The sequence below is a fragment of the Narcine bancroftii genome, chromosome 10 (assembly GCF_036971445.1).
Source record: "Narcine bancroftii isolate sNarBan1 chromosome 10, sNarBan1.hap1, whole genome shotgun sequence".
NCBI classification, from domain to species: Eukaryota; Metazoa; Chordata; class Chondrichthyes; order Torpediniformes; family Narcinidae; genus Narcine; species Narcine bancroftii.
The window spans coordinates 76,220,731-76,233,549 of NC_091478.1; the positions used below are offsets into that span (position 1 = coordinate 76,220,731).

Sequence of the window (12,819 nt, forward strand, 5' to 3'; positions counted from 1 at the left end):
ACTACAAGAAAAGGAGAATGAGGAAACAAATGGTAAGATAAACAAAATGGGACAAGATTCTAAACAAAGATAAAGAAGGAAACATGGGAGAAGTTATGCTCAGGAACTATGAGAAATACAATAAATACAGGTTACATATGATACAATTTAACTGGTTACACAGGCTATATATTACACCTCAAAAGTTAAATAAATGGGACCCAACAGTATATGACATGATGTTTTCGCTTTAAAAGGAAATGGGAACAACAATTCATGCAATATGGACATGTGAGAAAGTGAAAAAAATTTTGGGGAAGATCTAAACAGATATTAAATTAAAATCACAAAAAGCAATTATCAAAAAACCCAGAGATCTTCCTCCTAAGTTACATAAAAAACAAAGAATTTGGACTTGATTTGGATGGTGCACAAAAAAGATTTGTTAGGATAGCCCTAGCTGTAGCAAAAAAATGTATTATGTCAGCCTGGAAATGAGAAGATAATTTGAGAATACAACAATGGCATTTAGAAATTAATAAATGTATTCCATTAGAAAAAAAACATATAATTTAAGAAATAATATTACAATATTTGAACAAATATGGGAGCCATACATGAAACATAATAGAGAAAACCTACCGGGGACATCTACCACCTAAAATGACAGAAGGAGAAGAGAATGAAAGAACCGACTCAGTGGAATTTCTTGTTTATTTTTATTGAGTGACAACATTGTTTGACGGGTTTAATGTACATTATTTTCTGAACTTTAAATGAATGGGAGGGGAGGTTAGGGAGGAGGGAGGGGAGAGAGGAGAGGGGGGGGAGAGAAACAGACACGTGTGTTAGTGGTTCAAGAGGGAGAAATGTATGTATCTTGATCTATGTGGTTTATGAGTGTGAATATTAAAAAAAAGTTTTTAAATGTGGTTCTTGTAAAAAGGGCAATATCAATTTTCTTTATGTAGATATAAGTATTTTATATAAATAGTATATATATATATATAGATATATATTTATATAAATATATATATAAATATATATTATAAATATATATATAGAGGATAGATAGATATATATATATATATATAAGCAATAACCACTTTCGCTTAATTGGGTTATTTAATCCCTGAACATTAAAAGTTGCAAAATTCAAAGTGGACATTTTTACTAACTACTAATATATTTACAGTCTATAAAATAATGCTCCCCATTATAATTCTTCAAAAGCAAAAAAGACCCACCCCTCAATAAACTATTTTTTTTTAAATAACCCAAAAAAAATCACCCAAAGGTAACACCCTAAAAATCTGGGTGTGATAAGCCCACTAGTGGTAGATGACAGTCAAAGTTTTCAGGGTCATCCACCCTCCCACCCCCCACCCCCCCAGCCAAATACATATTCATTATGTAATTAAAAACAATCAAATATAGTAAATATATTCAACTCAATGATTCCAAGCCCAGTAATTGTTCCGGATCTTCAATGTCAAGAAGACTGTGTCAGCTCTTCTTTCTTTCCATTCTTTCCATACCCATTTACCCTCCTCTTAGGGAGATGATGGTGAAGACCGCCCATTTCTTCCCAATTCTGGCAATGAATTAGCAAAAACCAAGGCATTGTGATCGTTCTCAAAAAATTGAGATTGAAAGTTTCTGTAAAAACCTTCAAAATTGCAGGATAATGAAAAGCAAACTTATGGCCCTTTCGCCATAGGACATCTTTAGCCGAATTAAATTTCCATCGTCTTTTAATAACCTCTTGACTCAAATCGGCATTAAAAAAACACTATTATTTTGAACCATCAACAGAGATGGACTCTGCCATGCTTTCTGTACCACCATTCGTAAAATCATTTCTCTATCTTGATATTTCAAACAACGAATCAAGATCGCCCTCGGTGTTTGTCCTGGAAGTGTTTTTTTTCCTCAACACTCTATGGGCCCGATCCAGTTCCAAACCTTCAGGAAAAAGCTCTTTACCCAGTACCTCTGGGATCCAATGCTTAAAAATTTTTATTGGGTCAGAACCTTCAATGTCCTCTGGAAGACCAACTATTTTCACATTATTTCTCCGGCTTTGATTTTCCATTGAATCAATCTTCTTCAATAAATCCCTTCTTTGAATCCCCCAATCTACAAAAGAACCTTCCACTTTTTCCATTTTTTCTCTATTGCGTTCCATCTGATTTTGACATTCAGAAATTTTTAAAAATTAACTTGTACAATATCAACAGATTTTATACCTCTGTTAATATCACTCTTAACTACAGTCATTTCTTGTTTCATAGTTGACATTTCATCACACAAAATATTCATTTTTGTTTTCACCTCCATAAATCCTTGGGTCATTTGAGTTAGCATTTGTTTTGACATATTATCCATTTGGGAAGCAATTCCTTTCAAAACAGTGAACACTGAGTCCAATCCAGATTCCATAGCCATTTTTTAAGGTCTACCTTCTTTAACTACAGGCTCCTTCTCCTGGGCAAATTCCAATAAGGTAAGTTCCTCTTCTCCTTCAGTCATCATAGGTCCCTTGACTGTGCGGGTGTGGGTTTGGACACCCCCACAGCCCACACTTTCTCCAAAAGATCACGGAGCTGGGATGCCCTGCACATGCCCGGCAGAACTGCTGGATGCACAGGAGCGTCCTCCAACACTACACTACGCGTCCCCGGGCCACCAGCAATGTCACGGGCCCCTTTGTCGGTCAGGCCGCCCGCGCAGCTTCACATGCACGTGGGTCAGCTACGACCGATCTCATCAGAGTGCCAGCACCATCTTGCAACTGCAGGATCGGCGTTGAGGTCAAACTTGAACAGGCAGGAGTCCTCTGAGGCTTGGAGGCTCCCAAAAACGACTCTGTGAATTCAGCTGTACGGTAGGCCTCAGTTCATCTATATGGTAATATATGGTATGGTAATTTCTTCTGAAGTTGAGTTTTAGATTTCTTCACATTGGTAGCCATGGTGAATCACTGTTATTCAGAAAACTGTGAATATTATTTTTAACCATTTTTATACTTTTTAAAATCGGGTATTTAATAATCCAGCTGGGGAAAGGAGAAACACACATCTTTCTTCTACGCCATCTTGCCACGCCCCCTGCTATGTGTTTAATAATGCATTAAACACAAACATTAAATAATTTACAGCACAAAGTATCTTTGGCTTGGCTTCGCGGACGAAGATTTATGGAGGGGGTAAAAAGTCCACGTCAGCTGCAGGCTCGTTTGTGGCTGACAAGTCCGATGCGGGACAGGCAGACACGATTGCAGCGGTTGCAAGGGAAAATTGGTTGGTTGGGGTTGGGTGTTGGGTTTTTCCTCCTTTGCCTTTTGTCAGGGAGGTGGGCTCTGCGGTCTTCTTCAAAGGAGGTTGCTGCCCGCCAAACTGTGAGGCGCCAAGATGCACAAAGTATAACAAATAGTTAATTATCATTTTGATGAAAGCCTTTCAAATTTAAATGAAATACAGAATGTTGTTTTAAATATAGGTGCAAGAAAGAGGGGTTCCTTTTCAGGCATTTGTTCTGCAATATAAGCATGGGCTTCCGAAGTTTGGGATGAGACCAATGTCTTAATAGAGAAAATAAATGACACGGTAGCATCTAGTGATGGGGAGATGACTAATTTAAACTGGTAAACTCTGATGGGGCTATGTTATATCAGTGGGCTAGTGATAAATTGAACAGATGGGAGCATAGGACCGAATAAAGTACAGGTAAGGGGTAAATCTAGCATTCAGAAGAATTAAAGAATGTACATTTGAAGGGATGGCCAACCATAAAGAGAAAGGGAATTATAAAGCAATGCATACATTATTTGTAACAGAGAGCTGGAGAGAACAGGGCTGAGAGATCAGTACAAACCCAATGCTGGAGAAACTCGGCAGATCAAACAGGGTACTTTATATAGCAAAGATACATAAAGTATTCTGCTAAAGTATTCTGTTTGACCTGCTGAGTTTCTCCAGCATCGTGTTTATACTTCATCCACACTGTCTGCAGACTTGTGTGTTTTACACTTATGGAAAGATCAAAGCTGGGATCTATGCATGGATAGCATAATTAGAAAAGTTGGAAATGTAGAGGGCGGTTAGCACAATGACTTTACAGCACCAGCGATCGGGATCAGGGTTCAAATCCTGTGCCATCTGTAAGGAGTTGGTACATTCTGCATGGGTTTTCCCTGGGGCTCATGTTTCCTCGCACCATTTGAAACATACCAGGGGTGTAGGTTAATTGGGTGTAAATTGGGTGGCACGAACTCGTGGGCTGAAATGGCCTGTTACGGTGCTGCATGTCTAAGTTTTTAAAAAATTAAGATTTAAAGTAAAAAGGAAGTGGAGGGGTGGTACATATTCAATAACCCCACACAAAGGAAAACATGTAGTGCAAGAGGATTGGTTGAAGGTCATACTTGAAGTCTGAGTATATGGTTAATGGGAGGATTCTTAACAATGCGAGTAACAGGGGGACTTTGCAACCCTCCCTGACCTACTGAGTGCTTTCAGCATTTTTCACTTTTATTTCAAAAGGTGGTTTTATTTGACTAACCCTAGTAAATTTGTGAAGGGAATAACAAAGAAACTAGACAACCATTATGCACAACAGCTCACTGAAATAGGTTTTCAGTATGGTACTCCCTTGGCAAACTAATCAGTAAAGTCAGAGAATGCAGACACGTAGCTGAATGGATCACTTCTTTTCACACTTTCTGATAGAAACTTTTTCCAAAGTCAAGATCATTTTACTGTCATATTAATGCACAAAATTCATCAACTTTTCCCTGCGGTAAAGGTGCACAAAGTGGCTCCACTTGCATTTCACAACTTAAACTTTGTGATTTGATGGGTTAGTTGCCTGTTGTAAATTGTCCTTTGTAAATTGCTCCTAAATGAAGGCGGGGACGGGGAACTGAACTTTAAGATCAGCCATGATCTCGTTGAATGGCGGAGCAGGCTCGAAGGGTCGAATGACCTACTCCTGCTCCTATCTTCTATGTTTAACTGGCAGATCAGTGGAAGATTATGGGGAAAGATAATAGGATGTGAAAATGGGTGCCTGATAGTCAGGCATGGGCTCAGTGGGCAGTATGACCTGGTTCCGTGTTATGTCTCTCCATGAAAAGAACACAGTTTCTAAATTTGTAGGGATGGGGAACAATTACTTCAGAGAGGGCACCAAGATGTATGAGGAACGTACAGAATGAGAAGATCATTGAGAAATGAAGTTCAAATCATATAAATGTGAGGCAGTACACATTGGTGTGCAGAATATAGAGCTATTTATTAATCAAATGTTTGATTCTTAATACAAAGTAATCTCCATATACTCCATTACTAAAAGATTAGCAAAGCCATGAAGGAAACAAACCAGTCATTTCTTGTGAGATAACATTGAAAAGGAGGAGTGTTATGCTGTACTATGGTAAGTCTATTGTTGAAGTAGTACTTACACATCTCCATATCATGAAAATGTAACATTGAAGCCGTGGAGATGGTGCGCTGGAAATGTATTGGTATATAAACCTATAAAGGTTGAACAAACTGGATACCTTAGAAAAGAAAATTGATGGGTAACTTATGAGAAGACTTTAACATGAAATTTTTTGTTGGAATAGGTGGAGAGTAAATGTTTGTGCTGACAGGGGAGAGCACAGACAGACACATCAGTATGAGGGTCACCGAGAGATTCAGCAGAAACTTCTTTTCCAAAAGAGCAGTGAGATGGTGTGACCTTCCTCCACAGCAATAGTTGAAGGAGGAGATGGATGACTGTAAGGGAAGGAGGGATGGGTATGTATGCGATTAGGGAGTGAGGCCTACATTGATAGATTTAATTGAGGAAAATAATGAGAAGGCTAAAGTTGCACATAAATGGCCTGAATTTCACGTGGTACTTTGTTAGTTTGGATCAAATATACTTTTATACACTGAGCACATGAACTGCTAGTGTCCTCACACAAAATGGCCGGAACATAGATGGGTAGCAAACGTGCTGTACTGATGATTCTATTAAAAAAGAACCATTTCTATACAAAGTATACTTTCAATTAGCATTCAAATCCAACAAATACCCCAATGCACCAAACTTGTAGCTGATTCTGCCATGGGTTAAAATACCTGTCAGATTACTGGTGGTTGTTTGCTAAGCTTTTCTGACAATAATGTCAACAGAACCTTTGGCGTCATGGAGTCTGCTGCTGTCAAAATCCACTACAAGCTTCCGCAGGCCTGTCTTGGTTGGTGTAAAAGTTACAATGACCACAACTTCTTCATCAGGATGAATAGCAGCAATTCTATTTTTTTTAGGGGAAGTGGGGAGGAGAGGAAATAGAAAAGAGAGAAAGGTAAAGTGGGTTTCATCCAATTGGTTCCATTACAATTAACAGAATCAATGGTGCTACAGAGGCATTGATCAACTTATAGGTCTTATCATTCAGAGCCCTCTTACACGTTTGGATGAACAAGTTCAAGAGCAAGTACAGGCAGCATGGAAATTTAAATTGAACTAACACGTACTTTGGATTTAAAAGAAGAATTATATGAACAATGCAGTCATTACACAAAGAAGCAGGCAGACCCATGATGAAGCCACATGATTAGATGAGACGGTGTCATTCCAACAGCCCTCCAATGGTCAATTGACTTCCCTCAGTGCCGACTCATTGTTTGACCTGCTGAGATTTGCATCAGATTTCCTTGTGCAGGACAGCACGGAATTATCATTTATATCTAAGGTCACACAGTTTTCATCCAAGATATACAACAGAAACAGTGAGGTCAAGAAGCCAAAGGAAAAACAAATATCAGAAGGAAGTACCCAGTGGAAGTTAAACAGCTTCTATAGAAAGTGACGTTCTTGAGGAAGTTGGGACCAAAACACACGGAATCTCTCAACTGTAGTGTTAAAACAGATTCTGATTGATTGTCAGAGAACATTCATGACATCAAATACAACCCTGAGATTTTTTTTCCTGCGGCCCACGCAGAATTTCTACTTGTGGGTAGTGCAGAAATGTAAAACATATAAAGAAATATAAACAATGTCCAATATAGAGTGGAGATAAAAAACAATAAAGTGCAAAAGAGCCTTTGATTGAGTTGGTTGTTGAGTCTGATGGTGGAGGTGGTGTGAGTCTGTGGCACCTACACCTCTTTCCTAATGGCAGCAGCGAGAACAGAGCGTGCGCTAGGTGGTGTGCTTCCTTGATGATGGCTGCTGCTCTCCAATGGCAGTGTTCCCTGTAAATATTCTCGATGGTGGGGAGGGTTACGCCTGTGATGTCCTGGGCTGTGTCCCCATACCAGACCGTGTCTGGTGTCCCCATACCAGACCATAATGAAGCCGGTCAGCACACTTCTGTAGAAATTTGGCAGGGTTTCTGATGTCATACCAAACTTCTGCAAAATCCTGAGGAAGTAGAGGCACTGATGGCTTTCTTCACAATGCCATTGGTGTGTTGGGTCCAGGAAAGATCCTCCGAGATACTGACTCCCAACAACTTAAATTTGCTCACCATCTCCACCTCTGATTCTTCAATGATCACTGGATTGTATAGCTCTGGTTTTCCTTTTTTTTTGTAATTATTTATCCCACTATGAACCATATCAACCAATATATTTACAGATGCATCTCTAAATATTCACAGTGACATTTTCTCTTTTTTTCCCCCATCCCTCCCTTCCCCCTTCCCCCTTCCCACCCCCCTCCAAAAACAGTAAATATTGAACATATAAAAATCTTTATACAAAAGGAATACAAACAAAAAAGATATATCATCTACTTATTCACATTAAATCTGATCGTGTTTATCTTCTCATCATTTTAGGAAGTGGTGGACCTAGGCCTGACCTTTCTGTTATATTCCATATATGGTTCGCAGGTTTTTTCAAACATTGTAACTTTGTCTTTTAAATTATATGGGTTTTTTTTCCAATGAGATACACTTAAACTTGGTTATATATTCCATTAATGTTTATAGTCATGTAGTCCAACGTGGCCATCTGATATCTTTATTTTCACTTCTTTTCTGCTTCTTCACCACCTCCATCCCTTTTTTCCTTTACTGCTTTTTTAATTTTTCCTTTTTAATTTCAATATATGACAATGCACTTAAGACATGAAATACTCCAACAATCCCCCACAAGCAATAACCCTTTAACCCCAAATGTACCTCTGCTCCTTGGATTGCCTCCTGTCCCTTGACAGCAACCATAACTCCCCTTTCCATTCGGTTTGCGAACTTACTCGCAAGCGTCAACTGATTTTGCAGTGACCATTATTCTCCCACCCCAGTCCCCCCAGATAACACTATTTTCCTATACATAAAGCTCTCTCTCTCTCTTATCAATCTTTATATATACATTATCTTTACTTTATATTTTTACATATTTTTGTATATTTTCTTGCCGGTCATCCTTCTTGTCACTCCTCCTCCTCCTCCTCCTCTCTTCTCCTGACCTGCAAATGTTCAGCAAATTCTTGGGCTTTCTTTCGGCCTGAGAACAGTCTATTCCGTTCCCCAGGAATGAATACTTTTGAGTACTGCTGGATGTCTTAATATAAAGTTATACCCTTTCTTCCATAAGATTGTTTTCGCCGTGTTGAATTCCTTCCTCTTCTTTAAAAGTTCGAAGCTTTTGTCTGGGTAAAAAAATATTTTTTTGTCCCTTATATTCCAATGGCTTATTGTCTTCTCTAACCTTCTTTCTTGCCTGCTCCAGTTTGTTTTCTCTTGTCATATATCTTAGAAGTTTTACCAATATGGATCTCCGTTTTTGATGTGGTGGCGGTTTCAGAACTTGCGTTCTATGAGCCCTTTCGATTTCCATTTCTTCATGTGAATCTGTCGTTCCCAGCACCTTTGGGATCCATCCTTTTATAAATTCCTTCATATCTGACCCTTCTTTGCCTTTTTTCAGGCCCACTATTTTTATGTTGTTTCGCCTACAGTAGCTTTCCAATTCATCAATGTTTTGTAACAATAAATCTGGTGTCTCTAAATTTTTTTTCCACTCTCTTCCAACTTCCCTCTTAAATCATTTATCTCCATTTCTACAGCAGCTTCTCGTTCCTCCACATTTTCTACTCTTTTCCCTATTTCAGTCATGACCAACTCTAAGCTTTGCATTTTGTCTTCAGCTCTTTTCATTTGATTGAGCTAAATTCTAATGATAGCCATTCTTTTAATGACCTCATTTGTTCTTCAAAAAAGGCTTTATCTAAAATTTGTCCTTCTCTTTTACCTTCTTCTTTCCTTAGAAATTCTTGGTCTTCTACCTCCTCTTCGTCTGTGTCTATATCCAGGTCTGTGTCTATATCCAGGTCTGTGTCTACATCCAGGTCTGTGTCTACATCCAGGTCTGTGTCTACATCCAGGTCTGTGTCTACATCCAGGTCTGTGTCTACATCCAGGTCTGTGTCTACATCCAGGTCTGTGTCTACATCCAGGTCTGTGTCTACATCCAGGTCTGTGTCTACATCCAGGTCTGTGTCTACATCCAGGTCTGTGTCTACATCCAGGTCTGTGTCTACATCCAGGTCTGTGTCTACATCCAGGTCTGTGTCTACATCCAGGTCTGTGTCTACATCCAGGTCTGTGTCTACATCCAGGTCTGTGTCTACATCCAGGTCTGTGTCTACATCCAGGTCTGTGTCTACATCCAGGTCTGTGTCTACATCCAGGTCTGTGTCTACATCCAGGTCTGTGTCTACATCCAGGTCTGTGTCTACATCCAGGTCTGTGTCTACATCCAGGTCTGTGTCTACATCCAGGTCTGTGTCTACATCCAGGTCTGTGTCTACATCCAGGTCTGTGTCTACATCCAGGTCTGTGTCTACATCCAGGTCTGTGTCTACATCCAGGTCTGTGTCTACATCCAGGTCTGTGTCTACATCCAGGTCTGTGTCTACATCCAGGTCTGTGTCTACATCCAGGTCTGTGTCTACATCCAGGTCTGTGTCTACATCCAGGTCTGTGTCTACATCCAGGTCTGTGTCTACATCCAGGTCTGTGTCTACATCCAGGTCTGTGTCTACATCCAGGTCTGTGTCTACATCCAGGTCTGTGTCTACATCCAGGTCTGTGTCTACATCCAGGTCTGTGTCTACATCCAGGTCTGTGTCTACATCCAGGTCTGTGTCTACATCCAGGTCTGTGTCTACATCCAGGTCTGTGTCTACATCCAGGTCTGTGTCTACATCCAGGTCTGTGTCTACATCCAGGTCTGTGTCTACATCCAGGTCTGTGTCTACATCCAGGTCTGTGTCTACATCCAGGTCTGTGTCTACATCCAGGTCTGTGTCTACATCCAGGTCTGTGTCTACATCCAGGTCTGTGTCTACATCCAGGTCTGTGTCTACATCCAGGTCTGTGTCTACATCCAGGTCTGTGTCTACATCCAGGTCTGTGTCTACATCCAGGTCTGTGTCTACATCCAGGTCTGTGTCTACATCCAGGTCTGTGTCTACATCCAGGTCTGTGTCTACATCCAGGTCTGTGTCTACATCCAGGTCTGTGTCTACATCCAGGTCTGTGTCTACATCCAGGTCTGTGTCTACATCCAGGTCTGTGTCTACATCCAGGTCTGTGTCTACATCCAGGTCTGTGTCTACATCCAGGTCTGTGTCTACATCCAGGTCTGTGTCTACATCCAGGTCTGTGTCTACATCCAGGTCTGTGTCTACATCCAGGTCTGTGTCTACATCCAGGTCTGTGTCTACATCCAGGTCTGTGTCTACATCCAGGTCTGTGTCTACATCCAGGTCTGTGTCTACATCCAGGTCTGTGTCTACATCCAGGTCTGTGTCTACATCCAGGTCTGTGTCTACATCCAGGTCTGTGTCTACATCCAGGTCTGTGTCTACATCCAGGTCTGTGTCTACATCCAGGTCTGTGTCTACATCCAGGTCTGTGTCTACATCCAGGTCTGTGTCTACATCCAGGTCTGTGTCTACATCCAGGTCTGTGTCTACATCCAGGTCTGTGTCTACATCCAGGTCTGTGTCTACATCCAGGTCTGTGTCTACATCCAGGTCTGTGTCTACATCCAGGTCTGTGTCTACATCCAGGTCTGTGTCTACATCCAGGTCTGTGTCTACATCCAGGTCTGTGTCTACATCCAGGTCTGTGTCTACATCCAGGTCTGTGTCTACATCCAGGTCTGTGTCTACATCCAGGTCTGTGTCTACATCCAGGTCTGTGTCTACATCCAGGTCTGTGTCTACATCCAGGTCTGTGTCTACATCCAGGTCTGTGTCTACATCCAGGTCTGTGTCTACATCCAGGTCTGTGTCTACATCCAGGTCTGTGTCTACATCCAGGTCTGTGTCTACATCCAGGTCTGTGTCTACATCCAGGTCTGTGTCTACATCCAGGTCTGTGTCTACATCCAGGTCTGTGTCTACATCCAGGTCTGTGTCTACATCCAGGTCTGTGTCTACATCCAGGTCTGTGTCTACATCCAGGTCTGTGTCTACATCCAGGTCTGTGTCTACATCCAGGTCTGTGTCTACATCCAGGTCTGTGTCTACATCCAGGTCTGTGTCTACATCCAGGTCTGTGTCTACATCCAGGTCTGTGTCTACATCCAGGTCTGTGTCTACATCCAGGTCTGTGTCTACATCCAGGTCTGTGTCTACATCCAGGTCTGTGTCTACATCCAGGTCTGTGTCTACATCCAGGTCTGTGTCTACATCCAGGTCTGTGTCTACATCCAGGTCTGTGTCTACATCCAGGTCTGTGTCTACATCCAGGTCTGTGTCTACATCCAGGTCTGTGTCTACATCCAGGTCTGTGTCTACATCCAGGTCTGTGTCTACATCCAGGTCTGTGTCTACATCCAGGTCTGTGTCTACATCCAGGTCTGTGTCTACATCCAGGTCTGTGTCTACATCCAGGTCTGTGTCTACATCCAGGTCTGTGTCTACATCCAGGTCTGTGTCTACATCCAGGTCTGTGTCTACATCCAGGTCTGTGTCTACATCCAGGTCTGTGTCTACATCCAGGTCTGTGTCTACATCCAGGTCTGTGTCTACATCCAGGTCTGTGTCTACATCCAGGTCTGTGTCTACATCCAGGTCTGTGTCTACATCCAGGTCTGTGTCTACATCCAGGTCTGTGTCTACATCCAGGTCTGTGTCTACATCCAGGTCTGTGTCTACATCCAGGTCTGTGTCTACATCCAGGTCTGTGTCTACATCCAGGTCTGTGTCTACATCCAGGTCTGTGTCTACATCCAGGTCTGTGTCTACATCCAGGTCTGTGTCTACATCCAGGTCTGTGTCTACATCCAGGTCTGTGTCTACATCCAGGTCTGTGTCTACATCCAGGTCTGTGTCTACATCCAGGTCTGTGTCTACATCCAGGTCTGTGTCTACATCCAGGTCTGTGTCTACATCCAGGTCTGTGTCTACATCCAGGTCTGTGTCTACATCCAGGTCTGTGTCTACATCCAGGTCTGTGTCTACATCCAGGTCTGTGTCTACATCCAGGTCTGTGTCTACATCCAGGTCTGTGTCTACATCCAGGTCTGTGTCTACATCCAGGTCTGTGTCTACATCCAGGTCTGTGTCTACATCCAGGTCTGTGTCTACATCCAGGTCTGTGTCTACATCCAGGTCTGTGTCTACATCCAGGTCTGTGTCTACATCCAGGTCTGTGTCTACATCCAGGTCTGTGTCTACATCCAGGTCTGTGTCTACATCCAGGTCTGTGTCTACATCCAGGTCTGTGTCTACATCCAGGTCTGTGTCTACATCCAGGTCTGTGTCTACATCCAGGTCTGTGTCTACATCCAGGTCTGTGTCTACATCCAGGTCTGTGTCTAC

At 41.8% G+C, this 12,819-nt stretch overlaps 1 protein-coding gene across 1 annotated transcript in view; it reads right to left on the bottom strand.

The window, feature by feature from the left end:
- Positions 1-5,253: 5,253 nt before the first annotated feature.
- Positions 5,254-12,819, bottom strand: part of tgm2l (transglutaminase 2, like) — a 44,486-nt gene continuing 36,920 nt past the window's right edge. The window contains exon 13 of the mRNA XM_069901432.1: positions 5,254-6,286. Within this exon, the coding sequence (XP_069757533.1) occupies positions 6,136-6,286 (151 nt within the window). The 3' untranslated portion in view covers positions 5,254-6,135. The remainder of the gene's footprint in view (positions 6,287-12,819) is intronic.